We start from the raw sequence: 19,719 nt of genomic DNA, 5'->3' as shown, positions 1-19,719 counted from the left end.
AGCACCACAGATGACCACTTGTCATTTTCCAAGATTTTCCAGACAGCCAGCAACAGCCTTTGGAAAACTGGGTTTAGTTTTGTTTACAGCCACGTGTAGCCTTGTGGCCAATTCCAGCCCAGCAAACTCTCAGCAGTGAAAACCCAGGGCAGTCTTCCAGGCTCATGACAGTTGTCCAGCCTGACTTCATCCACGTCACGTGGCAGTGGCCACTGTGGAGTCCGAGTATGTTAAAATAGCAGAAAACCAAAGTGGCTGCATTTGAGGTAAGTACCACTATATCAGAACAGAAAAAGTGAAATTAGATGGTGCCTGGATTTAGAGATACTCCACATCCAGCATGAATCCCTTCCGAGACTACTGAAGTTGGCAAATGAATGAATTATGAGCTAAAAAGGGAGGAAACAAGAGCTTCACGTTAATTCTCCACATCCATAGTCCTGCAGATTAACAAAACTGTACAGTACCCACTAACCCCAAGGCAAACAAACATTTCACAGACACAGGACTACAAAAACCACCACAGGCCACAGCCAGGAGGTTACACAGGCTGCACTCAGAGCAGCTGCTAAGGACAGTGAATCCTGTGCCCACCCTTGGTCAACACACGCGTGTCCAACACCAGGTGAGTCCTCACAGTAGAACAGAAATTCTCTTCCTGGGTGTTGCAATATCAGATGGATTATTTAACCATCTGGGCTGGAGGGTCAGTAAAACCAGCCACAAACTGCTAAATAAACAAACACACTGAGCTGAGGAGCACTCTCCAGACACTGTGTCCACGGCAGAGGTGCCTTCCAGCCCTTGTGAGCTGGTCTGTGCCAGTCCTGGCAGATCCAAGGGCACCTCCCAGTTGATACACAATGAATCCTACTCCACTACAAAAGGACTCTGCTTTAACAATCTACAGAGAACTATTTACATTAGCCAAGCTACTGCTCCCAGGTCTTGCTCATCCGTAGCTGGAAATCCCAGCAGCATGGGAGGCATTAAACACCCTACCCTGCTGGTTTCCTGAAAGAAAAAAAAAAAAAAGAGCTGCTTTTCCTGCCTCCCATTATGCTGCTGCTGTCACCTCCCTCAAATTCCATTTCAGCACATGACAGCAGAGCAGGGAGAGGAGGAAAGTCCTCAGCAGCACCGTGGCCGTGCTGCAGGGAGCTGTCAGCACTGCTGTCCCTTCCCTCTGCAAACCCCCTGAAACGTGTTTGCCCAACAGAGCTTGTACTTGCCAGGGGTACAGGGGCCAATGCTCCTTCCAGGCCTTCAAGCAAAAATCATCTGCAAGAAGCATCAGGGAGAGGTTTTCCCTCCCCCTCCATCACACAAAAAGGCGTCATGTCCTTGGGATGGGATTTGGAAGAAGTGTAAATCTGTTCCTCACTCTGGTTTTGCAAGGGCTGCAAAAAGCCAACCCTTGCCTGCTTTCCTCCAAGAACTAACAGGAGCAGTGCCCACAGCTTGGTAATAGCATGTCAGTCTGGATAAAGCAGTACAGGAGCCTTCTGCAAGGAGTGCTTTGGACAAAATGTATTCCTTGAGGCCATTTTTCTTTCTTATATTCACCCAAAAAGAGATTCCAGCTAGCACAGACCCCAACCACCTTGTACTGCAGAGCAGTATCACATGATGCCTCTACAGATCCCATCCAAATGCTTCCCTGAATAATGCAAACAGTAGCTTGGCCTCCCTGCAGGGGAGAGCAGGCTGAGGGTGAGCAACACCACGCTTGGCCTCCGAGGACTGAAAACATTTCAGGTCACCCTGACACCCACAAACACTCCCAGTTTTATTTCAGCTCATCAGCTTTGCTTCTCTTTACAAGGAGCAACCACAGCCTCCAAAACTCACCCTGGGAGCAGCTGGGCACCACCAGCATCAGCACAGGAGAGGGGCTCCCTAAAGCCAGAGAGGAAGGCACATATTTAATTTAAATTCCCGCTGACCCGGGTCAAGAAGACTGCAAAGTGACATCGTGGCTCGGGGTAGCAGCTGCCCCACAGTGAAATCTTTCCCTAAAGCCCAATACTTTTTCCACTTAATCAGGCACTGACAGTTCCCCTCATGAACACAGGGAGGGAACCACAGCAGGGTTGGTAATTAGGAGAGAGGTGTCATTCAGAAGGAATATCATTTCCCATCCTCAGGAATTAAGCTTTCTCAAGGATCGTTACGAATTTAAAACAACTGCAAGCCCTTAAGCACCGACCCAGAGGAAAAACGTCACACCCGAGATAGTCCAAAATAAACCTGAAATTCTATAAAAGTGACATGAAGGCTGCTGAGAATGAGATTATCCCAGCTCAGTGAGACACTCCTTATTATCTCTCATCTTGGTGCTTTGGCAAGGATAACTTATTCAAGCCACCAGGACACTGCTAAGTGGCTTTTAGTCCCCCTTTTTCCTGTTTTTTTTCTGCCTACCCCTCCCCGATTTCCCACTTCCAGTAACCTGCTCAAAAACAAAACTACTCTGGAGTACTGTTGAGCAGCCCGTTATTCAGCTCCATTTCAAACACAGGAACTCCCAGCCTGTACACAAATGACCTTTTCTCCTGGGCTGCTACTGGGAGACAGCTGCTGTCCCCAGGCAGCTGTGTGTTTCACACCTTCTGCTGTATTTAAAAAGGCACCTATCCAACTGGGATAGATCCTATTGGGAGTAATCCCAGTTACATGAAGCAGCTTGAAACTTCACCATCACCTCAGTGCACACACAAGCTTTGAAGACTATCAATGCCTCGTCTTTAAGTAGTTATGATGATGTCCAAATTCAACAATTTAAAGGGAGTCTTAAAATATCTCTGGATCAAATCCATCTGCAAAAAAAAAAAAAACCCCAAATTTCCAATGAGAGGAATTAGTGGTGCAGTTCTGACTGTCCCAGAAAGAATGCAGCCAGTGGCAAGCCCCAGCACCCAGCACCGCTGGCTCTCAGACACAGTAAACCACTCACAATGGCTTTAGAAAGATATAAATAAAAATAAGACACCCATTCTAAATTAATGAATGGGAGCTTCTTCCAGCAAGCACTAAACAACACCCGAAGGGCTCCACATCTCTCACACTTGGGTTTGTGCTACTCCAGGTTGCTAATCAGCTCCTGGCCCCTGGGATATGCTTCCTATCTCGCTCCAGCTGTGCCGGAGCCTTGGGAATTGTGTGTCTGCCCCACCTATTCTTGCCACAGGACTTTTCAGTGATTTGTGTCCAATTTCAAAGCACAAGTCTCGCCAGAGGCAGGAACGCCCACTGCATTCTCAGGCAGACAAAGCACTGGTCCACCCCGGAATTTGGAGTTCCGAGGCAGCTCCTCAAACTCCAGCCCAGGAACAGGCCGCCAGCACCCTGCTGGAATCCAGACTGTACCTTATCACCAGTAACACCTGCCCCAACTGTTCTTCTAGGAACTGCTGTTCATGCCCTGACTGCCTGCAGCCAGGCCAACCAAAAGGAAAACATCCTAGCAAGCAAGAAAAAGAGATGGAAGAAAGCCTGTTACCACAATGCAGCACCTCCAAACAGGCTGAATGTCTACAGATCTTCAGGAAATCTGTCTGAGTCCCTTCCCAAGTCTTGGTGTTCCAGGCATAAACTCCTGTCAAGATAATTGTTTATTAACATCCAGTCACACCACAAAGACACCCAGCACATGAAATCTATTAACGTGTTTACAACTGCAGAAGGCCTGATGCAAGGCAGTGGAATTTTTGCACAGCATTCATCCTAGATATTAAAAGCACATATTAAAGCTGTAAATCCTACAGTTTTAGAATCAAAAGCTGTTCCTGGAATCCTACTAGTCCTAAGTAAAATGGGCTCTACCAGATGGCTTGAGCTACACATTCCTATGGTCCTGTACCTGTCCACGGATGTACCAGAACCTGCTCAAGATTTGGGTCTGCAGAATGATGGGGCTCATATTCCCTGCCTCACCTTTCAAACAGGTTGCTGGAAGAAAAAACCCTCATGCCATCCTCTCTGAAAGCAGGAGAGACCACAATAGCTGAGCATGCCAAGGCCAGTCTAAATGCCTCATGGGGGACACCTGCCTTTCCCTCCACTGCTACCACTGGAAACCTGTAACAGCTCCAAACTGCATCAGGTGGGAGAGCAGAGATTGTTAAGAAAGAGGAATCAACCTCCACACAGACAGAATAGAGAAACAGAGATCTGCCCATAGGTCTTAGGACCAGGACTGGCTGTGCCTCTCAGCCACCAAGGCTCTCAGAGATTCCCTCTGCTGCCTGAAGCAAAGCAAGAGTCTGCTGTTCCACAGCGAAAGAAACACAAGAGAGAATGCTCTGAAAAATCACATGGACATCAAGCTTTAGTCCCTCAGCATCATGCCTGGATTATGGAAATAAAAGTACACATCAGCAACATCAGCTTTTCTCTTTCAAAGCATCAGAGGTCTCAGGACAGTGACCAAACCATAAGAATCTGAGCAGAAACATCAATGACTAACTTACTTGTATAAAAACTATTCTAAGCATCTGTCAGTAAGACTCTAAAGTAAGGTATTGGAAGACACTCAAAAACAATACTCCAGGTGATAAGGCATATGTGAGATGAAAGAAAAAACCTCCTGCGCTGGGATCACAGGTGCAAGCAGCTGTTGTCCACCCAGGGCTCTAGCCAGCACAGCTGCCAAGCTGGGGATCCATGGGATGACTCCTTAAGCCAATCTACATTTTGCCCATCCCAAAGCACTGCCCTGGGTGAGCTCACACTCCTCGCTTCACACACACTGGAGTTCCCCACAGTTCTTCAGCCTCAGAAGACTTCGGTGGAATCCCCACCTGCCTCCAGCCGTCTAGAAGAACAAGGTAAGCTCCAGAGATAGAAAAACTCATTACATAAACGCAGGGTACAGTAACACTTCCAGGCTGTGCTCTGTCCATGCCGGGCCGGCACTTGGATCAATACAGAAGAGAAAGGAGTATCTCTTACACTGATCCCTCAGCTCTGAGGACAGCTGTGTTTGGGGTTTCCTTCCTGCAGCAGCTCCCACAGCAGATGCCTGAAATGTCGAGATGTCCCAACGGCACCGAGTGCTCCCACACTGAGCAGGGGTAGGAAGAGAACAATCTTTCACCTTCCTCTCCCCACGAGCTCTGGTGCCGGGTTATCCCCGACCACTAACACCCTGCCCGGGGTACCCGGGACAGCCGTCAGAAGGCCCCGGAGGGCAGCGCCTGTCCCCAGGTGTCCCTCGGGCCTGTGGGGGGACACTGGGGTGGTGCACGGAGGTGAAGGGACCCCTCGGCCCCGGGAAGGGGGAGAAAGAACCGGCCCTGAGGGGATGGAAGGCGGAGGGAAAGGACCCAGTCTTGAGGGGATCTGGAAGGGGTGTCCCCTATCCTGAGGGAAAGCGAGGAGGAAGGACTCGGCCCTAAAGGAAAGCGGAGGGGAAAGGGAGGACGGACACGGGGACGACGACGCGGGGGACCCGTCCCTGAAGGGAAGCGCTGGGGGAGAACGACCCGTCCCTGACGGGAAAAGAAGGGAAGGAATGGCCCTGAACGGACGCCGGGAAAAAGGAACGGACACCGGGCCCTGAGGGGGGACGCGGGAAGGGGGGGAGGGGGTGGTACGGGGGACGGAACGACCCGTCCCTAAGGACAGGCCCCAGCCGGGAGCAGCGCCCGACACCGCAGCGAGGCGTCCGGCGCGGCCCAGGGACGGCCCCTCTGTCCGTCGGGCGGCAGGGCTGTCCCGGCACTCACCGGCTCCACGGGACAGAAGGGTCACCCCGGCACTCACCGGCCCCGCCGCCCCTCCGGCCCCGCTTCATTTAACCGCCGCTCCCGCCGCTTCCGCCCGGCCCGCGCCACGTGACCGCGCCGCCCCGCACCATAGAGACACAGCGAGGGAGAGACAGAGCGGCGCGGGGGGAACGGGCGGCGCGGGCGGAGCCGGCCCGACCAACCTACCATAGAGAGAGGGGGCGGTCCGCCAGCGCCGCGCCACGCCCCCTGCCGGGCGGGCGGTGTTCCCGTGGGAGGGGCGTGGTCAGGGCTGCACGTGTGTGTGCGAGGGGCGGGGCCCGGCGGGACAGAACTTTTTGGGGTGCTCAGCGATTGGGGGGGGGGGGGTCCGGGACCCCTGCACGGGACCCCGCACCTCTGGGTGCTCGGGGAGGTCAAGCGAGTGACAGGGACATCGCGTTTGCAGCTGGGGACGTCCTGCAGGAAGAGTAGAAAATGAAACTTGATGGATTTAAGTGACTGGCCAAGCTGCCAGAAAAGGAGATGGCCGATCCATTGAGCTCCGGAAGATTTCCTGAGAGAAATAGGGAAATTTGAATTGTGTTTTCAAGAGGTTCACGTCATAGAGAAGTCCTGGAGTAGCCCCATTACAGCACAGCCCACCCTCTGGAGCAGGATACAAGCATCCTCCTCTCAACACCGAAAGGAAAGCAGAAATAAGGAAAACTTCATAAAAAGTAGATATGAAAGAAAATAGCAATGCCAGTGTTTGTTTGACAGAGCACTGACGGACTGACACGATTTTCTGCTCCAGGTAATAAATTGTTCAGTCCCTGCCACTGGCTGACTCGAGGAGTGGCAACAGCAGCTCCCCAGTCAAGTGATCATATTGTGAAATTACTCAAAAGATAAAAAGCATTTTATTTGTGCTCCCTCTTCTTTTATTTATTTATTAAACCAAATCATGGCCAGAAGAAACCCCAGTTTTCAGCATCAGGGAGGTAAGGCACTGCTGCAGCACACACTAACACTGAGCACCATCCTTAGACTTTCTCCCGTCTTCCTCCACTTGCAAAGCAGCAGTAATTAGGGAAAAAAAAAAGCCAAACAAACAGGGAAGCAAGGATTCATCAACATTAGTGAATCTTTCTCCAGCTTTCATTAAGGGGGGAGATTATAATTTCTTTCTGCAAACTGAGGTTTTGGAAAAATATCAGGACAAATAATGAGATAAGAAGGGAAAAGGATTAATATGAATTAATGAAACAAAGTGTTCTGCCTGCAGAGAACTTTAATCTGGGCAGTCCATATAGATCTGTTAAATCAGTTGCATTTCAATACTTTGTCCACTCTTTTCCTCTGATTCCCATAAATATTGTAACAAACAAAACAGTGGCTACCAAGAGTTTAAAGTGGTGAGTTTATTGCATATGTAACAAAAATGAACATGACCTCCTGGGTCCAGCCTACTATACAATCACTGTTTATTCCAGCTGGTTCCATAACCACATTAAATAGAACTAGTATTTCTTTAAATACTTTGATTTAGACATAAAATGAAACATTAGTGTACAACTTCCACAAAATAAATCTGCAATAAAAACAGTGGGAAGAATAACAAGGATAGCAGCAATACTTAAACATAACATTACAAAATAATAAATTAAAAAAATACATTATAAAGTGGTTGAGGAACAACAACAACAACAAAAAAAAAATTAACAGATTAAAACCAGATCCATACTGTGTTTCTGGGAATTTGCTGTGCCACACGGCCCCGAACCTGGGCACTGGCTCCAGAGGGCCCAGTGGCCGGATCAGTAATTTACAAAATCTGTTGGATTTTACAACCACCTCGACTTGAACTGAGGACAAACTGCTGAGCGAGCGCCGATCGCGCCTTCCGGAGCTTGGAGCAGCCTTTTTGGAGCAGGGTCTTGTCTAACATAATGCCCAAGTGAACACTCACACCCATCCTACAGTCTCGTTTCTTCCCGGTGGAGAACACACGAGCAGAGTGGTGGTTTCCTACATCCCTGAGCGTAGAGTAGAGGCAGAGGAGCAGTATCAGGGCACTGCTGATGGGGTTTGCCGTGGGACAGGAATGACAGACACGCTGTACCTGGTATTTCCTTCGGGTCAGATCCAAGAGTATCCGCGCACAAGGTGGAACGTGGAATGACAAAACGAACACGGGACTCCATGGTATTCTTTGGGCAAGTTTGAGAAGTAACAACCAAGTTCAAGTGCTGGCAGACCGAGTGGGAATGGACACACAAATTCAGATAGCTGAGGTTATCCCAGACCTCTGAGAGCCACTGGCCCAAGCCGTGCTAATTCCTGTTGGCATTTTGTCCTTCCCTGGCCTTGGAACTGGGCACAGGAAGAACAGGCCATGGCTCCAAAGCCATTCTGCCTCGCTTCTTGCTGTCTCTCCATCCATCCAACCAGCTTTAAGGCCTGCCTCAAATGCATGTACAGAACAAGACAAAAAATGTCTTTGTCATCACTGAAGTGGCACAAAATTGCAAAGACAACAAGACGGGAGAGGTGGTGAAGCTGTTGAAAAGAACTGAAATAATTTAAAAGACAGTGCCCTATTCTTGTTACTGTCAGCACGGAGGAGGTACCTTGACAAGGGCTTTTAAATACGGCAAAAATCAGACGGACTTTTCAAAACAACAATCCTTGCCTATTCTTATTTTGTGCATTCAATAAAACACTGACCTAGCAAAGACATTAGGAACTATCTTATGTCAACTGGGTCGTTGACATAAAGCTACTCAACTTATAGATCTCCAAATCAAGGGCCTTTCCCTTCACCTCGCTTGGTTTGTACTGAGCCAGTTGTGCTGCAGGTGTGACAGGATTTTTATTAGGGGTGGGCTTTAGTATCTCGGCTTGGGTTTTATTTTTAACACTTTTTTTTAGGGAAAAATCCACATGAGACTGCATGCAAAGCTTTTGGGTAATAATCCATTTTGCATTTTTCCTATCTGACTGGTTTATTGCACATTCAAACGTACTGAAAGGATTAAATACACTCTATGAACAGCTTTGACTTCAAAGCAATTCGGAAAATCCAGGGTTGTGGGGACTCTGTGCCGAGCCTGGGACTGTAGGGATGCTGTCTGCCAACTGTTGCACATCCCAACAGTCAGAACTTCAGAAACTGGTCTCCAAGTGCCAAAAGATCCCTACAGAACACGGGGCTGGACATGCCTCTCCTGTACAGTCCTGCAGGATGAACATCTCTAGCCACCCTGTGCAAATCTCACAATATGGTACAATTTTACACCTCCAATGAGACTCCTGACAACAAATCACAAGAATTATGGTCAGTGGCAAAAAGAAAACCACAAAAAAAAAAAAAGAAAAAAAAAAAGATGCCAGGGTTTTGACAAGTGTCTACTTTCTGTCATATCAGTTTAAAGCTCTTACCAAATTAAATAATAATAAAAAAATAAAACAACAAAATAGAAGTATTCCAGTAGACATCTCCTAAGGACAGTCTCTTACCCACAGCTGAATTTCAATGCACAATTCCATAAGCATAACATCTGTTAAGTGTTTCAGTCATTAATCTCACTAAAAATCAGGCTTGTCAAAGAAAAAACATCCTATACAAGCAAGTCTGCTTAAGTTTAGACGTATTTGATAGATAACTGGGTCTCTCTGAAGCCATGTTATTTGTTAAAATACTGCCTCATCTTGGTGTGCAAACTGGAAATATGTTAGTGATTCAATGTCTTAGGTTACAATGCAAGATGCAACCAAAATTATGTATCCTATCTGTTAAAACCAAGTGGGGCAGTGTCCTTATCTCTTCCCTTGTCTTGTTCTTACCTCTTCCTCTTGTCTATATGACACATCCCTGATAACTCCCTCCAGGAGTTATCTTCTGTTAATGGGCCATCAAGCCTCACTGCATGACTCATAAAATGACATCATCCCACTGTGAGATGCTCCACCCAGCAGGAGGAGCCAAGCATTCCTACCCGGATATAATCTGAGTTTTGGAACACCACAGCAGCCCTTACCTACTGCATTCCCAGAGGACAAGAGCTACATAACCACCACTGGACCTTCAGAGGAAGACCAGACCCTTCTGCAGGTTCACTGCTTCAAGAGAACCACATCTATCACTCCAGGAGGACTGCAGCCACCCCCCTGACACCACCAACAGGGTGTCAGTTCCTATCCTGACTCTGTCAGTTTAAGCCAGTGTTTCTGTATTATTGCCTTGTTAAATATACTAGTAAATAACTGTTATCCCTATTTCTCCTGTCTTTGCCTGAAAGCCCGTTAATTTCAAAATTATAACAATTAGGAGGGAAGAGGTTTACATTTTCCATTACAAGGGAGGCTCCTGCCTTCCTTAGCAGTCACCTGTGTTTCAAACCAAGACATTCAGGTATTGGATTTACTTTTGTTTCCCCTGTGTTAGAGAACAAACCTTTTAATATTAGTTTCAGATATTGGAAAAAATAGCCTTATATGGCTCTCTGGAGAAATTTTCATCCCTACAGAACTGAAGTAATACATTCTTCCAATAGCTTTCTGTAACATTTAGAATGTATTCACTATACAGTTCCCTTTTACTCCAATCTCCAAATAAACCTTTCCCAAGGCCAAAAAAATTTGAAGCAGGAATTTACTCTGTTAACTTGACTTTTAGTGATTTCCATGTGAGTCTTAGAATTTGAAGTCACACAAACACATCTTGGGTAAAACAGTGGCACAGAAATCACAGCTTTGGGATTGAATAGATTTTTATCCTCTGTCTACTCCTCACAAGGCTTCTCTGCAAGGTACTTACATCTGAACAAACTACGGAAAGCAATTCTGCAGGAGGAAAGAATTGTTTTCACGTACAAAACAATTAGATTTCGGCCAGGACAACCAAAAAGAAATCATACAATACCATTTAAGCTGTCCCAGATTCCTTCACTTTTCTCAAGGTGAGCCACAGCTTCCACTGGGAGCTTCCTGCTAAGGCAGAACTTGGATTTCTTTACCTTTGAGTTAAGTGTTCATATGGAGGTATTTTCTGCTAGACGTTTACTTTTTAAACAGATGTTTAAAATGTGCAATGCAAATTCTGGTGCCAGTCAGACACTCTGCACCTGCTGGACTCTACAAAGGCTCAAGCTTGATTTAAGACAGACTAACCAGGTGCACCTACCAGTTGCAAGTCCTCAGTAAATTAAGCTCATTCTCAAATACACTTTGATTCTCCTATTAAAAAAGCCCCACAGGTCGCTGACCCTATCACAATATGTGTTACAAATCTAGCAGAATATCCTGTGTAACCAAAGCCAAATGCTGAACTTGGCTGCATTTCATTTTAGGGGGGATGGAAGAAGAGGGAAGGGGTTATTGTAACAAAGGGGAGAAAATAGAGTTGGGAGCCACCAAGAAAAGCCCCGACCACACCCACCCCCCCGCCCCCCCAAAATCCACCAGCATCAGAAGGGAAACAGCCCCATCTCTAAGTTGTCAGAGTTCAGATGTTTCAGACAGCTTAGCAGGAAGTTCACAGCAAAGCTTCTTCTAGCTTTTGATTTGGTGGTCCATGAGCTAGCATCTGTTTCCTTTGGTTGCTTTTTCATTCCACAGCAAACCCACATGTCTCTTCCACAGCTGTCAACAGCTTCTCATAAAGCTTCTCGTATGACTCATAAGGCGGAATGTCGATCCGGTTAAAGCTGCAGGGAAAGTAACAAATCACTGATGGATCTGAGGTGCTTATTGGGGAAAACTGTAAAGAAGCTACATATAGATAGAAATTGTAAAAACTCTCAGCTGCCTCAGTGGCCAAAGGAGACAAGATGAAAAACAACTATTTCTACAGCAGGAATGCACAGCTTAATAGGGCAGTGTTTGGGATGAGGAGGAGGAAGAGGCAGATGAAGGAGACTTGCAAAGAAAAAGCAACACATCAGGCAGGTCCACTCCCTGCACTGCTTGCAGACAGACTGCTGCTGCTGACACCATTTCCTGCCTCTGATGGAGTGAGATTTGTGTGCAAGAGCTCAGGCTGTGCCTACACTGCACCAACAGCACAAGCTTCCAACATTCGACATCTGACAATGCTTCTTTGTAATAAAAGAATAAAGCAATAAATATACAAACATCTCACTATCCAGAATAATCACCTCCAGAATAAAAGAAAGCCACAGACAGTAGAGGACAAGTCAAGCTTTAAATAAAGCAAATTATTTTGCTGGCTGCAGAGTAGAGATATATGCGAGCTAACAGAGCACAGTTGGAGTCATCCATGTGTATCACATGCCTAACCTCTGCTCAGGACAGACAGAGATGACTCCTTTAAATCAAGATAAAGGGAGAGGAAGCAGAGTGTTTCCATCTTACCAAGTGTGGGCTTTTGGAAGGTTGTCTGTGTTTGCATCTATTAAATGGATGGTAAACAGTCTGGGTCCTGCAGCGCCTGTAGAACCTTAGACAGACATTCTAGTTAATGCACTTCAACAAAGCATCATTCACACACACACATTTTGCAGCGGATAAAAAGGCAAGAGAGGAAATTACAGTTCCAGCTGCAAGCCTAAGTATGTCCTAGGCTAAATCTGTCGAGATATTTGCAGCTGATGAAGGGATGGCAGAAGAGATAGGGCTGTTTGTGACAATCATTGTATATACTGGTATTTTGGAAAGCTGCTAAATTTGATATTAATGATGCTGCACCATCAAAAATGAAAACACGTAAGCGCATGAAGGTTTTCCTTGTAAAACAGAACTAGTATTTTAATTTTGAACATCAATTTACTGTCAGCCAACAAATGGAATGTGACCAGATCATCACAACAGCCAAGGACACGGCCACATTTTTGATAAAAACCTGCAATTTTCAGCAATTTGCTTTAAAGCCTAATGGTTTGTTGCCAAACACTGAGGGGAATACAATTCTCACATGAAAAAGTTCTTTAGTCAGCCACATATCCCTGTGCATATTCGCATGGAATGATCTGAACCTCAGCTCAGAGCACAGAGCTGTAGGAGACTGACGAGCCAAAATTCACAGCAGTCAAAGCACTGCACAGTAACAGATTTACCAGCCTCCATCACTATCAGCAACAGCCAAAATACTCAGCAGCAGCAGCTGAGCTGCTGACAAATGTAAAACTGCTCTCAGGCTCTAAAGTTTACAAGTGCTTGACTTATCCAGTAGTATGCTGATATTTTACAAGGGGCCTGTAAATACCACACCACTTTTATCTCTTTCTCCAACCACAGATTAACTCAGCCTCCACATCAGTCACCTTGTAAAGCCTTGAAACCTTGAAGTGGGACACGCGTCGAGCCCGTCACAAACTGCAGCAGCCTTGCCCTTCTTTCTTCATCAAACGTTTCCACTGCTTGCCAGAACCACTTGACAATGTTGCTGTCAGCCATGCAGTGCTTTAGGCGGGTGTTGGACTTCCAGTCATTCAGGTCTATCTTATCCAGGCCTCCTATGATCAGCTGGTAAAAGATTAGGAAGAGCTTTAAAGTCCAGAGTAATTGCAGGTTTGCAGTTATAAACACACATCCAACCATGTCACGAGGCCTGGCATTGTTTGGGTGCTTCACCCACTTTTTTGGTGCAAGGTAACATTCCAAACCAGTACAGAACTGGCAGTAAATCTCTCCAGACTGGCTGCACTAGAACTGACCCCAAGCAGTGCTTTACCAGCATTAGAACTTCCACAAGTAACTATGAGTCAGAAGCCCATGGAAGACTTGCTTTATTAAATCTGTGCTCCCTGGAAGGTACAGCCTGTCTTTAGGAGGGTATAGCACTGATTTGGAATAAGGCTGTGGCACAGCATCATTGTCCTGCTGCAGGATTGTCCTAGAGGTGCCAATACCAGTGACAATGGAATCCTGCTCAGTTTATGGGAACATCTGAGTTGCTTTGCTGCTCCACAACAAACTACAGAAACTTTGCATCTGTTTTTTGACCCCATTTGTGAGAATCTCTGACACAGACCAGACATATCACTTCAATCTCTTTTCCAGATGACACCAGGTGGCAAAATACTGTAAAAGGAAGTTGCTGCTGGCCATGCATTTAACCAACTCCTCTGGCAACAACAAATAAATGGCACAGGGGAAACTTCACCCCTCAAAACAAAACGTGTGTAGTATTTTAAATTTCCAATAATATTCCACAGTAAGAATCCAGTTGCTGAGAGCTGCCCTTTAGCAGCTGCCTTGTTGTGCCAGCAAGACAGCATCCACTTACACCTGCTCATATCATCAGGGGAGTTGTGACTGTTCTGACATGGAAAGTATTGAAATATTTAATGGATTTTTTAATCTACCTTTTTTAGCAAATGGAATGCAAGAACTTTGTGAGATTAACCAAAATGCATGACAGACTAGCACAAAGTTAGTGCTTTCTATACCACAAATAATGAATATTCCACAGTTTGTCTTCTTTTTTCTAGGAAGCAAAACCAGAGGAAAAATTGCTGTTACAGCAATTTACTTTGAACTATTATAAGAAGTAGCCTTCTGCACCTCAGGATTTGATAAGAAGACAAATTAATTTATTTTCTATATGCTCAACTCTTCTACTTCTGTAAACCAATTCCTGTGTGCGAACAGAAACAGCCATGAATGAGAAGTTACTGGACAAAACAGGTTCTAGGGTAAATAACAAGTCTGGTCTTGCCAACAATTCCTCAAACTTGCAGTGTTTCCTCCTTCTCAGACCACCTGCCTTGAGCATTAGTCATTGGACAGACACCATGGTATTTGTCTTTCCCTGTTTAAGTAGCTCTCTCAATAATATCAACCCAAAGAATGTCTAGAATAAACCTTAAAGGGTTTGGTTAAACAAATACTCAGCTTTATGGTACATAAAATGAAGTAAGTTTTGTGTTTTGTTTGTTTTTTGTTTGTTTTTTAAATCAGTGCTTGACTGTGGATCAAACAAATTACAGAACAATAATCCATGTGGATAAAACGTACCTCAAGTTCCTTCTGGTCAAAAGGCTTAAGGAGATGTTGAGGAATAAGTTCATTAAAACCTTTCTGCAGAGCCAGGAACTGTGCCTCTATTCCTCTCATGAACCTCCAGTTCACGTACAGCCTGTAAGGGAGAAGGAAAAAGTCAGGGGTGATGAACTAGACAGCACTGGGATTTTTACAGCAGACTTGGAAAACGATCATTTTACAGAGGACCTTGTTTCTAATACACACATTCTGTATTACTAAAGAAGTGCTTATCCATTCCTTTTTCCATCAACAATTAATTATTGCACCATCAGTGGAAAAACCAAAGTGCCATTCAGAACTTCATCTTCCACTGAAAACATTCATGTCATTTATGACTCAGGAGTTCCCACTCAAAATACTTCCTTAGCTTCACTACATACAAAAATTCTGTTTACTACCCTCTTCCCACTACCTTTGCAGGAAATATTTCTGTTTGCAATACCTGACATATTCCTTCTTGTTCTCTTCTGTCACTGGAATATTCCTGCCATTTGGTTTGAGTTCATGCTGTAAAATCCTCCCGAAGGCATTGTGTTCCACACAGAATGTATGGTCCAGGACTGGCGTGATATCGTTCTCTCTGCCAAGGGACAGAGGGTAAACTCAGTATTTTTGGTATTTTGGTAACTCTCAGTGGTGATGCTGACAGTTACTTGAACACCTGGGTATTTTTCAGGATAAACCTTAGTTAGCACCTGTACTTCACATACTAGAGGAATATTTCCACCATCACCAATTTCTGTATGGTTTAGTACATGCTGAAGAGCCTGATCAGATATGGGATATTCATCAAATTCTAACAGAACTCAGGATGCTGGATAAAACCCTATATACAGAAAAACACACACACACATATTTATATATATATACACCCAGCAAGAATCTGATCTGCTGTCATGTATCTGTGAAGCAGAGAAGAGATCATACGTAGCAAACTTCATGATCAGTAACTTCTTTAAATACAAAATTCAAACCAGTATTTAGGAAAAGAAATTGAGATAATGTAAAGCAATTCTGAAGAGTCCCAAAACTGCAGTGAATGCTGGATCTTGTTCTGTGAGCATAAAGAAGCCCAAATTAATTCAATTTATTTTCATTTTCATTAGAGCTGGAATTCTGAAGAAGGCTGTGCTTACCTGCAGACCTCTGTCCTGAGTTTGGGTTTTGACACTGTGATATTCTACCATATCCATGCAACCTTTAATGCTTTAGTATCTACTTTATTGCAAGGAGAGCTTACACTGAGAACTTTTCCTCAAGTACCTTTGTTATATTAAGAATAGTTTAATAACTTCGTACAGACTGCCACGATAAAAAATTTTTGCAACCTCTTTGTCTAAAGCATCTCACTATTGCCAACAAACTCTACCCCATTTTCTGTACAGATTGCTAAATTCAGTACTTACAAGATCCAGACTAAACTTTTGTGTAATTCTGGGTCAACAGATTCCAGATCGGAGAGCTGGATGGGCTTCCCCAGCAGCTGTTTGTAAAAGGGAACTGTGAACCCCCCGTTGATATAGTGTCCATGGAACACAGCCAAACCCATTATCCGACCAACAAAATGGAAATAAGACAAATGGTCCTGCAGGGAGAGAGGAGAGTCAGCCTTGGGAAGACACTGACATCTTGTGGCACCCTCGGTGGTTCGTTCAGTGTTAGTTACCTGCAGCCCTCTGGGCAAGAGCAGCCATCACTTTTCCTCACAACATAACCAAAACAAAAGCATTTAATGATTAAAAACCTTGAACAAGTCTCTGTGCATTACCTGATTAATAAATTGGATTCATGTCTCTAGACCTCCCAAAAGGAAAAACTTGGAAAAAGAAAATCCCTGTGAAACCTCCAGAATCCGAGAAGATGAGGACTCAAAAAAATTTCGTTTATTCTTTGTTTAGCCATCCAAATGTATCCACTTTTGAGGAAACAGTGTGCTTGTTTCCTTCATTTCTTTCATGTTCCTTTTAAACTAACTTTTGAAAGCTGAGGTGTAAGTCCTATGGTTGACATTCTTCCAATCCACCTCCCTCATCTTCCAGTGCAAATGTCAGGAAATGTCATGTCAGGAAGAATTCCCTCTACTAATTCAGAACTGCTGCTCCTTTTAGGGTCTGCATCAATACAAATCCTCCAGTAAGAGAAAAAGCAAGCAGAGCAGCGTAGTGAGAAAGGGCAAGCAAGGGATCCATCCCTAAAAGTCATGGGGTAGCACTGCTGGGAATGTAATGCTGTGTGCACAACCACCCCTGCTCACAGTGAAGGTGAATTTCATCTGTCTTGTCTTCTCAGAATCACTGTCCAAACCAATCAGTACTGAGGAGTCTCAAAGAAATCAGGTATTTATCAAAAGCTATCATGCTTCTAATTTCTGAAAAAAACTCCTCTGCTTCTTACTGTATAAATTTAAGACTTTAACACCTTCTTATTCCAATTTACCCTGCAGTTTAGACTCTTCTTGTGGAAGAAGAGCTGTAAGAAACTGCAGAGGACATCTCTTAGAGTAGGAATTTTGCTGAGAAATTAGTACTTACAGGATTGATAGAAGAGTCTGGATTGATTTGCAGCATGTAAATGTTATCTGTGGAGTACTGGAAGAGTCCATAGTAGGGATTCAACATTTCATGGCACAGTAAATACAACCACTCTCTGCCAAAAAAAAAAAAAAAAATATTATGAAGAAAGCAACTCGCACTTAAATTTTAGACAACATAATTATTGTGACTGATCAGTTATGGGTGTAATTAAAAGCCCACAATGTCCTCCTGTACTCAGGGCAGACTTGGTTTAGTTTAGAAGCACTGAAGGGATTAACATCAATTAGAGAAGCTACAACAAGCTGTTAGACAATGCTGTCAAGTAATTGAGTCTCAACAAGCCACGCTCCCAAAAATAATCCTGCCTTTGTACAGAGTTCAGCTACTTGGAGCCTATGAGATCTGCTTCTCAGCAAACTGCACAGTACAAGGAAATATTTTAAAAATCTGTTGATTAGAATCAGCTCAATCACTGGGGATCTTCAGAAAAGCTGTTTTTCTGCCAGTTTGGTGACTGCTTTCAGCAGAGGCCAGAAGGGACAGAGACCAAACGCATTAAAAGGAGGGGTTGGGTAAATTCTCTCACCTTGTGTAACACACAAGGACAGGAGCAGAACTGAAGCTATTTCTTACCTCCCAAGTTACAATGACAAATACCCCTTTGTTGTTAAATTTGGACACCCTTCCCAGGTCCAAAATATTCAGAGAGAACTATCAGTTGTAATGCTTAGAACTGGAGCTGCACTAATCTGGAAGAGTCAGTTGCAACTAATGGGCAATTATGAAAGGCATCAGGGCAACAGGATGTGATAGTGGAGACACCCAAGGTTGCCTAGGGTAAGGCTGCTCAGAATGTTCCAGGTTCTTTCCTTTGTCCAGGGATTGATCACTGAAAGACACCTAAGTGAACAGCTTTTGTGGATTTGAGAAATTTCTCCCTGAATTTACACAACTCTGAGCCACCACAAAGGTGAGCGTTTTTTCAGTGATCAGCTCCTGAATTTCAGATCTGATGCCACCCACAGGGAATTACTGTAATTTTTAAGAGAGGCAAATCCTGGCTAAAATTTTACCTTTTGCTTAGGATTAGTTCATCTCCACTCCTGCTCCAACAGATCAGAGAACTCTCCTGAATGCAGCTGAGACATAACAAAAAGGAACCCCTACCCTCCTGCAATCCATTTGTGGAAAATCAGAGAGGTGTGTTTAACAAAACCATTCCTGTGATCTGGATCTGCCTTCAGGGTCTATACACTCCCTGAGAGACCTCACAATTTGAGCTGATCAGACTTTCATAACTTGCAGTGGGACAACTGTTAAATCACAAGCTTCCACTTTCCAACCTACTGTATAAAGAGTGAAGCTACAGCCCCTGTCTATAAACTAGACCAGAAATAAGTAACATATGCCATTAACAGGTAACTTGATAGGGGATGGTATCAACCTCGGGGAACTTAAAGGGCAACTTTACAGTTAAGAGGTGTCAGAAAACCCCCAAAAATCTCACCTTGCTACTCCTCCATAATCCAGGCCTTCCTCTCCTCTGAATTTCACCATAAGCCTCTTTTTCAAGTCCTTTGGCCTCATCTTCATTATCTGACGATAGGATTCCTGTACGTGCATTTGTACAATTAGCTATTTTATTTTCTTTCTATAATTAACACTATTAAGATTTGTCTAATATTGTAATTAAGATTTCTGCATTTCTGTAATACATAAATTATTACTGAACTACAGAAAACATGACTCTGAGTGCAAATCTGAAGCATATTTCAATGTCAACTCTGTGATGTGGTGGGTGCTTGTGAAGCGAATTTGTTATGATCACTGATCAGTTTTACTCAACTCTTCAGGGGCAAAAGCTGCTGTCACCAGTAAAAAAAAAAAAAAAAAAAAGAAAAAAAAATCAATCAAATACCTCAAATATTTCCTCTCTGGATACTTCAATGCGACAGTGACCAGCCTGAGGTTGCTGAAGAGACAGCTCATGTCTAAGAACTTTCAACTTTTGTACCAAGTCTCTTTCATATCTCTGTGCAGGCAACTCCTCACCCTCTTCCAATGATCCCTCATTTGGAGCTGGTAGAGGCTGCTGGCTGGGCTCTTTTAGCTGGCATTGATGGCTTGGAGAAAAAAAGGACAATATTTACTCTGGACATATAACAATAAGGAATATGTAAAACAATGATGGAAGATATTATTAAGCTTCTCTAAGAGGAACATGGAGTGAAACGTGTATTCAGCTGGATACTTTTATACCATCATTACACTAAATTCAGGGATGTAAGCAACACAGAAACTTAAAGAGTTTCAGCATTTTTGAACTGGTTTTATTTGTGGAAGGCTCTGGAGCATGATCACTGATTGCTGACTGAACAGTAATTAAAGTTTATGTGGTATTCTCCCCCATAGAGAGAACTTGCAAGAGTGCAACAAGGAAAGAGATCTTTAATGGAGCAAAAATGCTT

General features: G+C 44.4%; 1 protein-coding gene across 1 annotated transcript in view; it reads right to left on the bottom strand.

The window, feature by feature from the left end:
* Nucleotides 1-11,293: 11,293 nt before the first annotated feature.
* Nucleotides 11,294-19,719, bottom strand: part of SMURF1 (SMAD specific E3 ubiquitin protein ligase 1) — a 41,263-nt gene continuing 32,837 nt past the window's right edge. The window contains exons 10-18 of the mRNA XM_062503866.1: nucleotides 19,170-19,374; nucleotides 18,759-18,862; nucleotides 17,249-17,363; nucleotides 16,124-16,302; nucleotides 15,160-15,297; nucleotides 14,691-14,811; nucleotides 12,995-13,196; nucleotides 12,087-12,162; nucleotides 11,294-11,419 (exon numbers count right to left, since the gene is read on the bottom strand). Of these exons, the coding sequence (XP_062359850.1) occupies nucleotides 11,320-11,419; nucleotides 12,087-12,162; nucleotides 12,995-13,196; nucleotides 14,691-14,811; nucleotides 15,160-15,297; nucleotides 16,124-16,302; nucleotides 17,249-17,363; nucleotides 18,759-18,862; nucleotides 19,170-19,374 (1,240 nt within the window). The 3' untranslated portion in view covers nucleotides 11,294-11,319. The remainder of the gene's footprint in view (nucleotides 11,420-12,086; nucleotides 12,163-12,994; nucleotides 13,197-14,690; nucleotides 14,812-15,159; nucleotides 15,298-16,123; nucleotides 16,303-17,248; nucleotides 17,364-18,758; nucleotides 18,863-19,169; nucleotides 19,375-19,719) is intronic.

The sequence above is a fragment of the Cinclus cinclus genome, chromosome 16 (assembly GCF_963662255.1).
Source record: "Cinclus cinclus chromosome 16, bCinCin1.1, whole genome shotgun sequence".
Lineage (NCBI taxonomy): Eukaryota > Metazoa > Chordata > Aves > Passeriformes > Cinclidae > Cinclus > Cinclus cinclus.
Note: the sequence above shows the minus strand (reverse complement) of the source record. Positions and strands in the feature narration are given on the sequence as shown.